The sequence below is a fragment of the Erithacus rubecula genome, assembly GCF_903797595.1.
Source record: "Erithacus rubecula genome assembly, chromosome: 1".
NCBI lineage: Eukaryota > Metazoa > Chordata > Aves > Passeriformes > Muscicapidae > Erithacus > Erithacus rubecula.
The window spans coordinates 46,393,383-46,411,258 of record NC_136658.1 but is presented as its reverse complement, the minus strand read 5'-3'; the positions used below and the strand labels follow the sequence as shown (position 1 = coordinate 46,411,258).

The following is a 17,876-nucleotide window of genomic DNA, read 5'->3' as shown; positions in this document are numbered from 1 at the left end:
TTTTTTTCCTTTCTTTTTTTTTTTTTTTTTTTTAATATATTTTCAAACTCTGAGTACAAAGAAGACACCAACCATGGATACTGAAACTGTGCAATTTGTTGTAATTATATTCCCCCCCATAGATTTAATGAAGGACTTTTAAGTACAATTTATCTTTGATAAATAGTCCCTCTACACAGAATGTTTATTGGATTGACAGCAGAATACACTCTGCAAGCTTTTTTTCCTTGCCACTTATGACTCAGATGAATTTTAATAGGAGTAAAAAGCTTTTATTTGCACAGTAATTTCACTTAAGGATCATATCCTTCAGAAACTGGCAGACACTTGTACGTCTTGATTGCAAAACAGACACTCAAGAGTAAAGAAACATGCATAAGATGTTATTATTTGACTTGTCACGCTGCTGCAGTTCTATTTGCAGCTTGTGTCACCAGTTCTGCTATGGGCATGGCCTGCCCTGTCCCTGCACATGGAGCAGTGTCTGCTGGCACACGTGCGCTCGTTCCTGGGAAAGGAGCCGCGCTGAGCTGCGCTGAGCTGGCTCTGCAAATTTTGGGGTGCAAATTGCGAGTGCCGCGGTCTGGATCGCCACGGTGATGCCTGGGGGAGGCTTGGAGTTAAAGCTGCTTTCTGCACACAAAACGGGGCTGGTTTCCCTGTGCACGGCGGCTGCGAGCGAGGCGCATGGCTGGGAACGGGTCCTCGATCTTCGGGTGCCGCCTGGAGCTTCAGGGACATTGCTGGGGTGTTTTATTGCCCTTGCCGGGGTGTGTGGCAGGGTCGGCCATGTAACTATTTCTTCTATTTCTGGTTAGACGCGAGTATTTCTGAGCGAATGGCTGCGCTGTTTATCTCAAAACATTGTCCACGCACCATTATCCTCTGTTACGTTGTTTTAATTCGGCTTTGAAAGCTGCATTTTAAAGATGTCACTGCCGAGTTAATCACCTTTCGCATGTATTTCTAAATACCTTGTGTCTGCTCCCTACAGAAGCAGAAGGTGGAGTCTCCCTTCACCATAAGGATATCGGATTTTTTCTGTCCACGTAAAAATGAAAAGTAAAGACATTTTATTGTTAATAAAACAATAGCTAATTGTTTCGGAGGAAAACATACTGTTCCAAGCAAGGTGTTGAACTTTACATCAGCAAAATACGCATTTGAATTGTAAATGCCGTCCGTCGGATGCTTCTGATTAAAACCTTTGTTTAAATAATTGATGAAGCGCGGTGCTGGCCTCGCTCGCTGTGCCCTGCAGTGTCACACAGAGACCTGCTGCCATCTACTGGCCCCGTGCGCTCCCTCCCGTCCGTCCGTCCGTCCGTCCGTCTGTCCGGGGGCAGGGAGCTCGCCAAGCGATGGCAGGTCTTTAAAAACTCAAAGCCCTGGGCCCGAAATCACTTTAGGCAACGTTTGTATGCCTTCTGAAAGGTTTTGTTCAAAGGGATGCTCTCACCTGCGGGTCATCATATTCCCCTGTTTTCAATTGCTATAAAACATACTAGAGAAAAAATAATGCTTTCTCCAGGTAGATAAGGGCTGCTGGATGGGCTTTATAGCAGATAAAGCATATTCAATACAACAACGTTTGATTGTTCTGCTTGCTCATGAGAAATCAGAATTGAAATTGAATTACTAGGTTTTAATTGCAAAATCCGAGTAAATTGCTAACTTCAAACATTAAATACATAGTAAAAAGAAATGTTTAAAAGGTAAACAAAGATTAGTCATGTCATTGAAAGTCTGGCAGACTTTCCCAAAAGGTCAATTTCCAATTCATCACTGCACTGTAAAAGAATCCCTCAATATTCCTTATGCACCAAAGATAATGTGCAGCAGGCATAAGGACATTTCTGTTTTTAAATTTTCATCTCCCCTCCCTACCCCCAATTTTAAAATGAGTCCAACATCTCTTTACTGTTCTTGATTCTTTGGTTTTATGTGCACTTTGCTGCAGACTGGGATTGCATATTTTTCTTTCTACATCCTGAAAATGAAACCCTGAATAAAGATTTCAAACAGTGTTTTTTAGACACTCCTGTGAAGAACAGCTAACAGATGTATTTAATAAAAACATGCCATAAAATAATGAAGGTTATTGACTGGAATTCACCAAGGTAAAGTTTCCTAAACCAGTCCTCTTCCTATTCTTTAGTACAAATTGCAGATACTGACGAAGATTGCAGCGGAGCTGAGCAAGTACATGCCAGAGAAAGCAGCAGAGGACACCTCCAGCATTTTGAGATCTCCCATGCCTGGAACAGTGGTGGCAGTTTCTGTCAAGCCTGGGGACATGGTAAGAAATGTGATCTATATATCTGCATTTTCATTATATATCCCACAGAGATTTTGCCTGGGTGCAACTGGAACCACAGATCACATGGTTTGCTGAGGGGTTTTTTGTTGTCTTGGTTTTGTTTCTTTCATTTTTTTTTAAATCACCTGTAGAATAAAGTTGGCTGAAGGATGTGTGCTATTTTTAGTTTGAATTATAAAAACTAATAAGGAAAACCAATTCAAATTAAACTGGCTTTGAAGGGAAAATTTTCAGCCTGGTATAAGTCCACAGCAGAAATTCAAAGAGACAGCTTGGTTTTGTATCCCATGAGGGGCAGGACAGGTACAAAGGAGAAAATTGTGAGTAAATTCACGTAAGTGTGTGTGTGTGCATGTGTGTGCATCTGTATCTATAGCTGTATCTATATCATCTCTATCATCTCTATCATCTATATCTATATTGCTAGCAGGAGGAAATTGTTGATTTTCTGCCCTGAAGTAATGAAAATATTACTAGAAAAAAAAAAAAAAAAAGGGACACAGGACAGATATTTAACTGTACTTCTTTTTTTTTTTTTTTTTTCTTTTTTTTTTTTTTTTTTTTTTTTTTTTTTTTTTTCCCGAGGAGCCCTGCATTACCATTTTTCAAGACACATGATTTGGGAATTCTGTGCTGGGAATTTCCAGGCTCATGTGGTAGTCTTGTCTTGCAGAAGGAATAAATTTGCCATACAGAAGAGCAAGGGATTATTCTGTTGCTGGTCTGGGGATTTCCAGTGTTCCTTACCTCACATTGGTAAGGAAATGAGTTGGAAACAAATTTTAGTTTTAAAGTTGTGTATAAACAGACTGAAACTCAGCTTTGTATGAAATTCTACCACATTCTATCATATTTTATTTCTAAGGTTGAGGCTCTTAGCTCTCATAACCATTGAAAACAAGGGAGTGTCTACAGACACAGGAATATTTGATTGTGCATATTAATTTTAAAGTACTGTTTTCAGTTACATGATGCCATAAACCTGTATGGTATGTAGCACTTAGATACAAACAGAAGATTCAGTCACAGGATTTATGGCAGCTAAACCTGGTTTTCCTTGAAAGATGATTCAAAAATGTGATCAAGATCTGAAATTCAAAATCAGCATTGCACTTATTAGGTGGCAGTCATTAACTGTGCTGGCAAAGTGGTATATTTGCTATGATACCACCTTTGGTTTTAAAATATATAGTTGTTTCTGTCTGTGTACAATGAAAACAGAGTCATCATGTTAATGTAAAAGATCTGTAGGTGCCAATGTTTGTAGTAATGAAATAAAGACATTTCAGAGGAAACAGATCTAAGTTAAGCTGGTAAGAAATTAGAAATTCTTTTAGCTTCTACACTTAGCTTACTTGTTTATGATCTATACATGCAGTATAGATTATAGTATATATAGTAAGTTTAGATACTTTAAAACAAAAGAACAGTATTCAATTAACATTATTCTTTATGTCCTGACATGGACAGAGGAATCTGCTTTCTTTGTCTAGGGCAATACAAGTGGCTGAATGAGGGAGATCATAAGCAAATACTTTTTGTGCAGAATTAAGGGAAGCATTTTTAAGGCAAGGACTTTGAGACTAAAATATTGTTTAATATTTATTTTTGAGAAGTTAATTCTAAATGTTACCAGCCTTCTTGCCATGAAGAATAGTTCTTGTTGTCTTGAAGGAATACAATCAGTGGAGAAAGAGGCCAGAGCCTAAGGGATTTTAAGTAAATAAATAAATGAACCTCCCTCCACAAATCTACAAGTGGTGCTGTGCATCAGAGCACAAGTTGTTAAATAATGTGTGCGAGATTTCTTTTTTCTCTTCTCCTCTCCTGCAGCTTTTTGCTAGAGGCACTGAGTGGCAGAGCATTTGAACAGCATAATCTATGTTCTGCTGACCTGAGCTTGTCATTGCTAATTGTGTGGCTTTAATTGCAAAAAACACATTTGCGTTATTGAAAAGGGTTTAACTTAAACCCTTCCTTTTCAGGACTAGTGTCAAAACGTTAAAAAAAAAAAAAAAGCGAGCCAGCAATCAAAGGAGGGTAACATCAGATCTCAGCACTGAATGAGCAGTGGGGTGGTGGGATTCAGATTACACGTTCTGGCTGTCTGTCAGAACCCAGCTCACCCTCTACAGCTGCTGAAGGCATGATGGGCAGGGAACTGTAGCTCCTTGATAAATACAGCTCTTTTTGTTGCACTGCTTGGGAAAAGTCTGATTTCTTTAGTGCTCTGGAGAAATGGGCATTTAAGTTGCTCCTATTCTGTCTGCTTTGCCACTGGGTTTGGCAGCTCAAATTTGCATGGTGTGTGGAAACAGCACAGCTGAAAAGTGGGAGAAGGTGAGGTGGTTGTCCATCCTTCCCCTGGGTGTTGCTGTGCTAGCAATAGAGCTGTCAGGTTATAGCCACTGTGAGACTGTTTGCCCCAAGTTGTGAGCTGTGCAGCACAGTCCCTGTGCCCACAGAGGCACTCTCAGGGTGGTCAGTAGCACAGGGAGCTGAGCTGTCATCCCCTCCTCCAGGTGTAACTCTAAAATGGTGAAAAAGCACCCAGAGAGGGTCACCTCATCTTTGTCTGACTGGCTGTGCTGCCAACTCGTGTTTATTGCCTTCGGTTCAGCTCCAGGACATGGTGCCTGGGCAGGTAAAGCACATGGCATTTGTTAGTCCCTCTCCACGTTTCCATAGCCAAATGAGAGGGCAGTGCTGATCTCTGGGTTAGCTTTCCCCACTTGATGTGTCATTGTTTTTTACTTGAAGCACAGTGTTCTCTTTGGGCTGCTGTTGCTGAGAAATACTTTGGTCTGATGAAGCCTGATAGAAGATTGCGTGAGCATCCTCTATCCAGCTGGTCTGATAAGCAGTTTTCAATTCATTTTTTGCCAAAATATATTGCATATGCAAGGAATTTATTTTCTTTTGTCTGTAAGATGATCTGTAGATTTTACTAACACAGTGGGGAAGTGCTGTTTGTCATTTAGAGAGAAGCAGAACTTGTGAGGCTGCCAATTTCTTTAGGTTTTTAGTTACTTTCTACTTTCTTTATTTTCCTTCATGTGATCAGAAGACTGTAATTAGTTGTCACTCAGTTATTCCTGGAAGCACAATGAAGGCACTCAGAAGCAGAAAGCAACATAAACAATGAAACAGAAATCTGGCTGACTAGAAAGAAGGTTAATATTATTTAGGGAAAGAAGATACAAATTTAGATTACATTCCTCATGATAACACAGTCCCACTAATACAGGAAATATATCCCTTAGTTGGGATTGAGGGTGTTTGTGCATTTGTTTTCTAAGTAGTTGTTAATGATTGTGTGCATTAGGATAAAATTTGGTTTTGGGAGAATTACTTTTGGTTTCTCATGGCCAGAGAAACCACTGGACTTCAAGAGTCCAGGCAAGTAATGTTTTTGCTGACCCTGGTGGCAGCACAAGCCAGCCCTGTTAGCAGAGAGCAGGATTTTTATGCCAGAGTGTGAAGATGGCACTGAGATTAGATAGTTCTAATCTCACCACAGCTACCACAAAGTCAGCACCATAAAAAGCTATGAAAGCTGCACAAATTCTTTCATTTACTCAGAGGGCAGGACACAGGCAGGCACTTAAAAATATTTCTTCTTTATGTTGAGTTGTTTGGCTTGGTTTTTGTGCATGTAGGGTTCTGTGCACTGAAATGCAGGAGTAAGAAAAGATCTAGATCTTAGTGGTTGCACAGGTAAAGCAACGTTGTTGTTCCTAAAGAAAACACACCCAAGGTGTTCCCACTGCTGATTCCAAATTTGGTGGTTGGAACTGTCCACAGCAGCAAAGAAAGATCTTAGCTGTCCTGATTGCATTGCAGCCTTTGCTATATTTTCACCTCTGAACATAATTTTTGCTTTTTCATTTTTCTATCTGTCAGGAATGTGAAGATGTTTTCTTCTAGCTGTGTGTCTGTTGGTTGTTTTTCCTTTTTAGTAACATTAGCCAGGACAGGTGTCCTTACTAAGCTAAGCATTGGTCAATAAGCTAATGCCTGATACCTGGCAGCCTAAATCACTGGAATGATTCCCCCCACACTTATATATGTAAAAGGAAAGCACCTCTGGGTAAACACCCCAGTGTTAGTGAGTCTTTTAGAAATACAGCCAAAATAAGAGGAGGATTAATTATTTTCATTGAAGTTTCTAAATTTCCTCTCTTTCAGTAGATTAAGATTAATCCAGATTTTGGAAGTTATCACCATTAAAGCCATTTTCTAAATGTACTCTTTTCGTATAAAAATTCCTTATGATTTCAGATTGATGCTAGTGTAGCCATGGACGTTAATACTGCATGGGATGAATTTTGTCCTACCAAAATGTCAGCTGTTAAATGTAGATGCTAATTGTCTCAGTAATTTCAAAACTGGGTAACTTGAAGGCTGCTTTTTTAGTTGTATAACTTACAAAAGACATTACTGTGTTTCCACCTTTTAAAAGTAATTAAAGAAAAAAGTTTTGAACTGCATTCCTCTTTCAGTTCAGCAGCATGCATTTTATTTCAATTTCTAAAAAAATCTTTATTCATGATTTTCCACTGCACAAGCCTTGGGAAGTTTGTGCTATGGGAAAAGATGTTTTGTTTGACCTCTACTGCTGAAATGCTCACTACTAAAAACCAAAACAAAAGAGCTTTCTAAATTCTGTCTGTTACTACTTCATTCATTCTTGTGAAAGAAAAGGTGAAGTTTTAACCTTACCTGTTGCCATCAGGCAGTTGTGTGTTGTTTAAAGTTGTATTTACCATTCAGACCTCAACATCTTAAAAAAAAAATCTCTTTTTTAATCTTATGCTGGTTGGAATTTAGAGCAGAGAAACAACATCCTTGTTAAAACAGTAAAAATGTATTTGCATAAGTTTCACATTCAATTTGGATAAACATGGTATCAATGATTTAGTAAGATATTATTTAATTAAAATACTACTTTTCTCTTGTGTATGGACATTTTTCTTTTGTTGTCTTTCCTTTTTTTTTTCCCTTTCCCTGCTTTCCTCTCTCCTGTTCTTCAGAGCAAATATAAACTACACTTGTCAGTTGAAGAGAATTTGCAAACTTGACAAAATATGATCACAAATCTTACACAGTTTTTATGATTCTGTGAATTTGAAAATTTTCTTTGGGGTTATATTTTGGGAAAAAACATCTGTTGGTAATAAAATGAAAGCTTTTTTCAGAGTTGTATAATTTCCAGAGTAAAAGTATTGAAATATTTCACCATTCTTATTAGGGGGCCACAAGTAATAATTGTGGTTACACTGAAAAAACAAAACAAAACTATAATAATAGTTTCATAAGTATTGATGTATTTTTTTATATTTGATTTGAAAAAAATTTTACTATATATTTTATGTAATTGCACAACCTGAGATTTGTGTTTGAGTGGGTGTAATTAAGAAGTAAATCCTATGATGATGAGTTAGAAATAGTCAATACTATTAGAGTTTCCTCCTAGGGGGAAAAATGTTACCAATCCTTTGAGAGGAATTCATACATCATCATCATCATCATTATTGCTATTATTATTATTATTATTATTATTATTATTATTATTATTATTATTATTATTATTATTATTATTATTTTGGTGTACTTTTCAAGTACACCTTTTCAAGTAATAAACAACTTTTTACCTGTTACTAAAAAAAGTTGATTGATACAGATTGGGCTGAGTTGGCAGAAGACTGGCCCCAGAAGTGCTCTGCCTGCATATCACTTCCCCAGCGCCCTGGGATGGCAGAGGCAGTTGGGGCAGTGTGTTTTGGATAAGTGGGAGTGCAATGACCAGTGCTGATTGCTGTCAGGGGGACATCACTGACCTTTAGTCAGAGGTCAGAAGATGTGGGATGTGCTATGTTCAGATTCATTCGTTAAAGGAGTGTGGCAAAAAAAGTTTAGTAATGATTTGTCAAGTACTATTAATTGCTGCTAATTATATTTGCTGTTCCGTAGCCCTGGTTTCAAAGTTAATTTGGAAAGAAGAGAAAACTTGCACTAATTATTTTACGTGGTAATGGACAATGCCAAGGAATTGCAGTTGTTGCTCATCCAATTCCTCTTGATTTGTTTTCTTGTTGGATGCTGGCTGCCAGATTGCCAACAAGTCAGAGAGAAAAAATCTGAGGAGGGAGTGATACTAGCATGGACTAAGTTTAAACAACAATCAAACAAAATTCCCAGTATCTTCATAAATAGTGAATGCAGACTTAATTCACTGCTCAGTGATTTTGTACAAGCATAAACAAGATGCATGCTTGCAAGTATATTGCAGAAGGCTACAAGAGAGGATAACTCTGTTTCATATGGTGTTATCATGCATTGTCCCTTTTTACTTAAGAGGCTCAACAGGACTTGAGCTGCAACATAGTGAAAATTGTTTGTGATGTTTGCTGGTGTCTTCCCATAGATGAGGAAGGAGATAGCAATAAAATACAACTCTCACTTCACTTTTAACCAAATCTAAGCTCATATTTGCTTAGGGCTGTCATTGTTTTTTTCCACTTCTGCTTCAAGAGCCTTAAAAATGTTATGCATCAGAGCACCTGTGTTCTAAATATAATGGTCTTAAAAATGTAATTGAGGGATTTTCACTTTTGTAGGCAAATCAGCAGGGTTGATATTGATCTGTCTTTTTAGGGAGCCACAGTGCACCAGAAGGTGATACTGTAGAGGGCCCCGTAAACCCTTGGAGCCTTCTGTCTAATTTGGCAGAAAAACACAGAATGTCGGACAACAAAAGAACGATCCGATTCCGTAAGAAATCTTCATCCCTCCCACCTCCTTTTCACAAGATTAAAAAAAAAAAAGAGACTTAATTTTTTCAGCTGCACACAATGATTTGGTGCTCACTCTTGCATTGAAACAGTTGCTGTCAAAACAGGCAGGAAACAGTTTTCTTTTAATTGCTGAAATCATTCGGAAGTGCTTCATGCACGGCTTCTATACAGCAGATGCTGTGCATTAATTGGCCTGTGTAGGGCTGACCCAGGGTTCCTTGCAGCGGGCCCAATTTTAGGCAGAGGGTTTAAATAGCTTATTTCTTATTTTGTATAACCTGGCGTACATTATGAGTGCGCCTGCACGTGGGGTATTTCATGGTCTGCAGTTTCTAATGTCATGTGGGTTTCAAAACCTGTGCTTCTCTGGTAATGTACTAGCAGCAGGTAAGCTCTAAATACCATCCATCAGGAGCTAATTTTTTATCCAGATACTCCAATGACTGATGAACCTGTCTTTTGTATGAATGTTCAGCACAGGAGAAAGCCATATGCCCCTGGCACTGGTTCCTATGCATTCTTTACAGTTTGTAGGGAGGAGATTAAGGAAAAAACAAACCCTTACATTTACATGTCTTTCATTTATTTAGCAGTTAGCACTTCCTAAAATAGCTCTATTTTTTTTTTTTTTTAAACAGTGAAAGGAGATTTAGGTCTTTTAAAGCAATCTGACTACCACTACTCATTTTCTTTATCAGGAATATTACTGCACACCCTTAATAGGGAACCTTGTTTTGCTACTCCCCGTCTGTTCAAAACAGACCTTAGCCCATTAGAAGGTCCTCCCTTGTGTGGGAAGACCACAGCTGTTACTGTAAATCTCATCCAGTAACTGTATCACCCCCATTTTGTGGCTCTGAAGGATGAAATTGAGAAATGGAATACTGTGCAGTCATCCTTTACATCTCCAATTTTAGGCCTTTGCACATCATTTTCATGCTTTTATTCCAAATCAAACAACATTAGTGAGCAACACCACTCTGTGCTAAATGCCTGGTGTCTAAGCAGCACCCACAATCTTTGTTTTTTGGAGGATTTAGGATTTGGAAGCAAGTTGGGGTTTTGTTGGTGGTAGTTTTTTTTTAAAAAAAAATATTTTGTCAATCACTCTTTCCTTTCTCCCCTACCAAATCTTTCCCAGCCCCCAGAGTTTGTCAGAAGCGGAAATGCAGATGGTAGTGAGGTGCCTAAGATGGAGGATGCTCTGTTATGCCTCCACAGAGGAAGTGGGAGCTCAGCATGGCTTACAAACACAACTTTAAAAAGGCTTCTGTTTCTTTAAATCCTTCTGAATAAAGTGGATCTAACTTCTTGTGAAGGATATTGGGGGCTTTAATCAGAAATAAGAAGTGGTTTAAATCATTAGCACAACAAAGCAAACTATAAGCTTGAAGATAAAAGTCTCAGGGGAAAGAGTCCTCTGAAAATAAATGGGACTTGATAGATTTCCATATCATTTATAACTTCCCTTAATTACACTTGGAAGACTTGCCAGTAAAACTGGAAAATTGGCAGCCTATATCCATTATAGTAATTTTGCCGACCATGGCAAGCAGCTGGCTTTACTGGATTTTATTTCCCATCACTCACAATTAATCATCAGCTGGAGATGTCTGAAACTCCTCAAAACGTAGCAATACTGTGTGACATTCAGGCCTCCTTAAAATGCTGAAATCTGCTGAGTAAATGGGCCGAGTTCCCCTTCCAGCGAACTCATTTTGGTGCGAGGCAGGCTGCCGGTTAATGAGCGCCACTCCGATAATCGGATGCGAATGTGAACCCTGACCTCGTGTCAAAGGAGAGGACGCAGCAAGCTGGATAAAAGATCGGGGATTCAGATCTGCAAACTTTACACCAATTAGACAGAGAGCGGGGAAATACATCAGCGCCCATTGGGTTTATCAGAAAGACTTGTGGGGCTTGTGACCATTTTGTAAGCCTAACACGGGAGACGTCCTGTCACAACCATTAAGTCTTTGCGCGGTGACGCACAGAAGTCTGCAGAAAGTGAACCATATTCACAAGGATCCCGTGGCAGCAATGCCCTCGGGTGTGCGCCGCCTTTTCGTGCTTCTGAGCTTTTAAGAGCCCTGGCCCTGAGTGCGGATGGGCTTTGTGGTGCTCGTGTGTGTGCAGTGAGAGCAGCTCGGCATTGCTGCTTCTCACATCCTGCTTCCACCCCGTGGGGTGTGTTGCTTGGTTGGGAAATGACCGGAGACAGTTCCCTGTCCTGTGTGTAACCTTTTGGCCAGCAGAGAACAGCCACCGTGCAGTCCCTGAGTTACTTAAACAGCACCATTGACTGTTCCCAAATCCACATTGCAATTGTTAGCAGCGTCGAGACGTTGAGCACCCTCCTCTTCAATGATCTTTTTCTTTCTCTTTCCTGTTTCTTTTTCCTTTTCACTCTGTGAAGAACAAAACTGAATGGCTACTTTGAACTGCACCATGCAGAAATAAGCTGCTAAAATACAGACTGCAGGTCTAGCAATCACTTATTTATTTTGATATACCAAGCAACATAAAGGTTGATTTATCTGTAGTTTAACTCTGTGAAAAAGATACCTGAGATTAATTTAAGAAAAGGAGCCCTTTTATTTTACTTGGTTCAAATAAATGAGATTTTTTGTTTGATTTTAGTTGCCTGTTTTGACAGATTTGGGTCATCACTGAGACGTCTTTAAATGGAAATGTAAAGATTGTGGTTTTCACTGGTTTACCATCCACTGAAAGAAATAAATTATACCATGAAAATACAGCATTAAAAATGGTCCAGATAAATCCTTAAATAAGTTAAAGAGCAAGAACCTGTACACATCTCTGTGGTTTTCATTTGCAGGCTAAATAGCAGGCAAAAGGATATGTGCAATTATAGAATGAAAGAAATTGGACAATGCCCAAAAGACTGAAAAAGAGGAAAGAGAGATACAAGTGCCTAATTTTAGGATTTGTCGCTTTTCAACACAATGAGCGGATCTGTAAAGGTTTAACATAAGAACAGTAATTAAACTTCTGTGCTTAAGTGACACTTTGCACCAAGACAATTTTCAACAAATTGCACATCATCAGAAGTACTGACATGGCATTTTCACTCTTGGTACCTGCTGAAAGTGCCTTCTTCCTTTCAAATTAGTAAGACTAGATGTTAACTGAATACTTTGACTATAAATTTTGTGGGTTGATGGGGCTATTTCCTTCCTAGACACTGTATCCTTTGTCATCAACCCAGTAGGCATTATATAAAACACAAAAACTTTATTTTTGAGGGGAAACTGAGAAGAAATTCAGATTAAGGGATATTTGCATCCCACAATCACTAACACTTCCTGCAATTTTAGCACCATACTTAGATCTATTGAGACAACTCTGTACTTTTCTCATAGATGTGTTTCCAGAACTCTGTTTAGATAATTGCTGACTGGTTCATTTGCATAGTATCCTCCTTATGAAGCCATGTAACTGCTGAAGGAGAGGGTGTCTGGTGACCCTGTAATTAGGCTACTGAATTTGGACCTGTCGTCCCTAGCATCTCAACCTTCAGCAACCTCTAGAGGCCTGTGTTCTTGGCTCTCTGATAGCAGAGCTTAACCAGAGGGTGGCAAAGTTGTTTCTGAAATGCGTATTTTAATATTAGCATTATTTTAAAAAAAATCCTCTTCTAGCAAACTTTCCTGTCTGTTTTATTTTCCTTCTCTTTGAATCTGAAATAGATATGAATTGCTTCCTCATAACCTCAGAGGAAAGACCAGAGCAGATGGAAGAAAAGTAATGAGGTAGGGAAAAGGAGAGGAGTAGAAGAAAGGAAAGGAACAGTAAGCTGCTGGGACAAGGCTATGGGCAGAGCAGCAGGTGTGGAAGGAAGGAGACAAAAGACGGGAAAGGGAATAGAGGGGAAATAACTGGGGACAAAGAACAAGTCTTTGATACTATTCACCAAACTGGACACCTGCTAATGACTTAACTGCTTGTCTGAAGCTCAGGATGGAATTTCTGCAGGGTAAGTGTTGGGTTTTGGTTTTTCTCTGTATCCAGTTAGTACACCATATTCCCATAGCAAATGCTTTCCATGTTTACCCTCCAAAACCTCTCATGCTGTTGTTGCCAATCTGTTGGAAAAAGGGTGTGAAAGCACCTTTTAATGTAATGCTTTTTGTTTTGTTTTACTCAAAATCCATAGGCTGATAGCAGTGCTTTTTAGTCAGCTAGTGAAAAAGTAGCTTTGCTTAAATTTTTGGAATGTTCTTCATGCAATGTATATTTGGTCTCTGACTTCACATCTGTCTGTTAGTATATTCCTCCAAAGTGGTACACACTCGTCCTTAAATATGTAGTATTCATTTTACTTATAATTAGAGAAATATATCTATGTGTATATGTGTGTGTATATAAACAAACATTTTGTTGGCACTGGCACATATGACAGTGCATAAACCAGATTTCTGCAGTTTTCAGATTACCCTGTTTAATGAAACTTGGACATCAGAGTGAAAGCATCCCAAACTTGGTGGGATAATGAGGGAATAGCAGACTCCATGTGCAACAGAGCCCAATGAAAAGACTCACAGTGGGCACTTGGAGCCAGGCATCCCATAGGAGTGTACACATCCTAAATCCTGGCATGTAGGTCCTGGCACCTCCCTCTCTGGGATACATCATCTTTGTGAAATGACCAGCTGATCACTGGGTTACACTAGGTAAAATCCAAATCCCCTGTTTTTACTCGTGTTTAAGAATCTCCACAAACCCTGTCAAGCCTTGAGTGTTGGTTTCCTCTGCAAGGTGGTCCAAGACATTGGAGGGAGGATCTGACTGGGAGGCACAGGGAGCCCAGCAGAACAGCCCAGTGGGTTCCTGGTAACCTTGAGCCTGCACATGCCTGCTAGCAGGACACAAACAAACAGAAGGAGGAAACCTCAGTGTTTCCTTTAAGGGCTCTGAGCTGTGGTACAAGCGATGCATTTATCTCTGCAGTGCCTCTCCTGTGGATGAGAGCTGGTGGCTCCTCACTGATATTCTCCTTCTGTAAGTCCAAAGACATCAGCCACCAGCAGAGGCTGCCACGTGCAGAGGTGTGGCATTCTCCTCAGCATCAGCCCTGGTATTGCTGGACCATCCAGCCCAAACAAAGCAGAAGTTCCCTGGTCAAAAATGCACAAATTAAATTTTGCTCTGCATTTAATTGATGTTGAACTGTGGTGATGTGAACTGTGGAAGCTGGAGCTGAATGGATGGGATGAGAGAGGAGCCTTTCAGGTTTGCCTGGTTTTAAGCAGGTGATTTTTTTCCCCCTATTTTGGTGCCAGTTCTGTGATTGTCTTTTGTGTTGTGACTGTGTAACTGGCAGACTTGACTTGTGTCATGAAAGTCTTTACAGCATTTAATGAAATAATCCTTTTATTTTCCATAAGAATCATGACACTTAGAACATTTCAAATCCTCTATCCTCATTTTGTACTGCTTGAATTTCACCAGGTTTCGGAAGGTCAAGAGATTTGTGTAATTGAAGCAATGAAAATGCAGAACAGTATGATTGCTGCTAAAACAGGCAAGGTAAGCCACCTTAGGTCACTTAAAACCATATGCAACTTGTCAAACAGGATAGAATTTTAAAAGGAAAAAAGGAGGATTCTGGTTGTTAAGGAATTAAGTCTGATTGTTGTAAGTCTTTCAAAGTGAGGTGTCTTTAATTTTGTAACATTTGCATCTGCTGTGAATGCTGTTAAGTAGTTCCGAGCCTTAGATAGCACAGCAGGAAATAGTTTTACTGGCTTTGGAAATTCACATAACTCTCTTTCTCCTAAATGATTTGTTTTCTCTGATGTTACAATGCCAAGCTGAATTGAAAGGTGTTGCAGAACATTTCTCCAAATTTCATCTTTCCAGAGAGCAACTGAAGAGATCTCTTTGCCAGTTAATTATTTAATGGCGAATAATTTGACATTAAAAAAAAAAAAAACCAGCATCCAGAATGAGGCATAGAAAATGCTTTTGCAGGAGGGACAAAACAGCAATTTTTTATTATTGTGACTGTTAAATATCAAGCCTAGATCTGCACGTTTGTTAAGCTTAGCAAGGCTGTGCATTAGGCTATCCTGCTTCTCAGGGATCAGTGTTGCAGCCCTGGAGCTGGGACTTTGCTGCAGTGTAGGATGTGTCAAAACCAGCACTCTGGGCAGGGAACTGGTTAAGCTTATGTGACAAGGGCATGCCCTAAACCCCAGTTGGTCTGAGAACTGTCAGACCTCAAGTTGGAACTTCAGAGCATCCCTGTGCCAGATTATGATTCACAGTCTGAAACCATCACCAGACATGGGCCCCAGATCCATCCTTTCCAATGGGAGAGCGTAGTGTGGATCTGGATTATATATCCTCCTCCATTTCCTAATTTTCCTAACCTGCCCTAGCCCATCTCTGCCTGGGGTCAAGCCCCTCTGCTCCCTCTGAGCACAAACCCAGGGCAGGAGCTCTCAGCCCGTGTGGAGGCAGCAGGGGGAGCCTGACTCTGTGGGCAGGGACCGGGTTTGCCACTGGCAAGGGTCGCTGAGATCTCAGGATGGCTCTCAATGCCAAGGACTGTTTGTGTGTTTACAAGAAAGGCTTTTTTGGCACAGCTCTGAAATTGTCACCGAGGCTGGGTCCCAGGACTTGCCTCTTCCAGTGCATCCAGTGCAAAATTGGGTCTCATGAGAAAAAAAATACTGTGAGGAGAATGTTCCTTTTCCTCTCACATTGCCACTTTATTATTTTATTTCATGCATTAATTTCTATATAATTTATTTTCTCACTTGATTAGTATTTCCAAGCATTTAGTTTTTCATCTGCCGTGCAGCAGATGAAGCACCCCTTATGGCTGCTCTTTTCATCCACTGGTTTTAACTAGTATTTGTAATTAAAATGCCATTCCCTCTCTCACCCACCCCATTTATTTTTCACTTTAACCTTCCCTTTCCCACCAAGGTGTTCTGCAATCCATGGGACCTGTTCCTTACCATCCTGCTTGTAGTTCTCCTAATGATAAGTATTTCCCACTCACTCAGTACAGATGCCACATAAACCTGTGTTTGGTTTATTAATCCTCCAAGATAGAATGTGAAAGGTGCACAGGCTATCCAGAGGGCACCTTGCAATGTCCCCTTGGTGTTCCCATTTTAATAGCCAGCATGTCATTTGACCTTTAGAATGTTAAGAATTTGAATAAGCACTAAAGTTTTGGGCTGTGTAGAAATGAAGCTGCTAAACAGAATTCATCCTGTTCTGCAGTGCAAAGTCATGGCTCTGAGTGCTAAAATAACTTGGCCTCTCCACAGGAATGGGATGTTTGGCACAGGCTGTTAGTCCATGTTTTGATGCTTTGAAAGTGTGTTTTGAAACTCAGTTCATTTGTCTTCAGCTGGAAGACGTTCCCAATTTCATTCCTGACTTGAATTCCTTTTCTGTATCAAACCCCATCTTCCTGTTTGTAATTGTGAGAAAAGTGGCTTGTTTTTATCTGCTTTGAGTTTACTCCAGCTGCAGGTGGTTTAAAATGCGAGAAGGCTGGAGAGGAACTGGCGAGCCTGCTGTCTTCTGCAGGGTCAGCACGAGGAGCCGGCCCCGCGGCACGGCTGAAATGGCTGGGGAGTTTCAAACACTGGTTAGCTCGGGTGTTTGCTGAACCTTGGCTTTGTAGAAAAAGAAAAGCAAGGGGTAGAATGCTTTTCACATTGCTTTTCATCTCCTAGAAGATTGAGGCTCAGCAACTGGGTATGCTGCCCAGCTACTGATTTAGAAATAAAGCCCTTGTTTGTACGTGTCACGCTGTCTTTGCCCGTGCTCAGCATCATTTCTGGAGCAGTGCTGTGAGTGTGCTTGTGCTACAGAGGCAGAGATCTGCTTACAGCTCACATGGCTTTAGATTGTCAGATGTGGATGTGAGCAATAGTGTGTCCATCATAGCCTGGTACTTGGGCTATGCTGTGCATTTCCTTGAGGAGCCCAGGGTAGTGTTTGGATGATTAAAATGAGCTATCTGCTGAATAAGGATTTGGGTATGTCAGTGAGAGCTCTGAATTAATACTGGAAGCAAACTCTATACAGCTTTTCTACTGCTTTATGTGCTGAAATGGAATTCAAACATGTTGCAGCCTTTTACAGAGGAAATGAGGGACTAGTGTAAGTTGTTTGTGTTTTAAAATTCAGGAATCTGCATGGGAGTATGTAATTCATCTACAGATACAGTTGCACTTACTTGACAGGGGTAGCCCTTTGCCAAGTTCAGTTATGTTAAAGGATCCCAATTCATATTTGAATCATCTGTCCCAACTCTCTGGAGATTGAGAGAAGCTTCATGGTTGCAGTTCTGCTGTATTTGAAAACTGTAATTAAAGAAATGGTGGAATATTTCATTACAATGCCCCAACATGAGTATTGAAGAATCAGCCTGTCCTCTATTTGGAACAAATAAACAGCAGTGCAACCAGGTAAAAAAGGTGCTTTTTAATTTTTGCTGGTGGCATCTCTATCTGATGTTCAGATCTTCAAGCATCTGTGTTGCAAGCAAACCAGCTAATGGTAGGTGCCTGAGTACCCTGATGGGGCTGGACACCATTTGTCCAGCACTGGCACTCAAAACTCAGCTGGGCTCTGAGTGCTGGAGGTCGAGCACTCAGCCCCTGGAGGCCCTTGCAGCACAGGTGGATCTGTGTCCCTGGGGGTCGTCAGGCTGCACAGTGGCCATCACCCCTGCATGCAGATGCACTGCTCTGTGCCATACAAGCCAC

General features: G+C 40.3%; 1 protein-coding gene across 1 annotated transcript in view; it reads left to right on the top strand.

Moving 5' to 3' along the window:
• Nucleotides 1–17,876, top strand: part of PCCA (propionyl-CoA carboxylase subunit alpha) — a 265,961-nt gene that overhangs the window by 247,665 nt on the left and 420 nt on the right. The window contains exons 22-23 of the mRNA XM_079327423.1: nucleotides 2,159–2,299; nucleotides 14,590–14,667. Of these exons, the coding sequence (XP_079183549.1) occupies nucleotides 2,159–2,299; nucleotides 14,590–14,667 (219 nt within the window). The remainder of the gene's footprint in view (nucleotides 1–2,158; nucleotides 2,300–14,589; nucleotides 14,668–17,876) is intronic.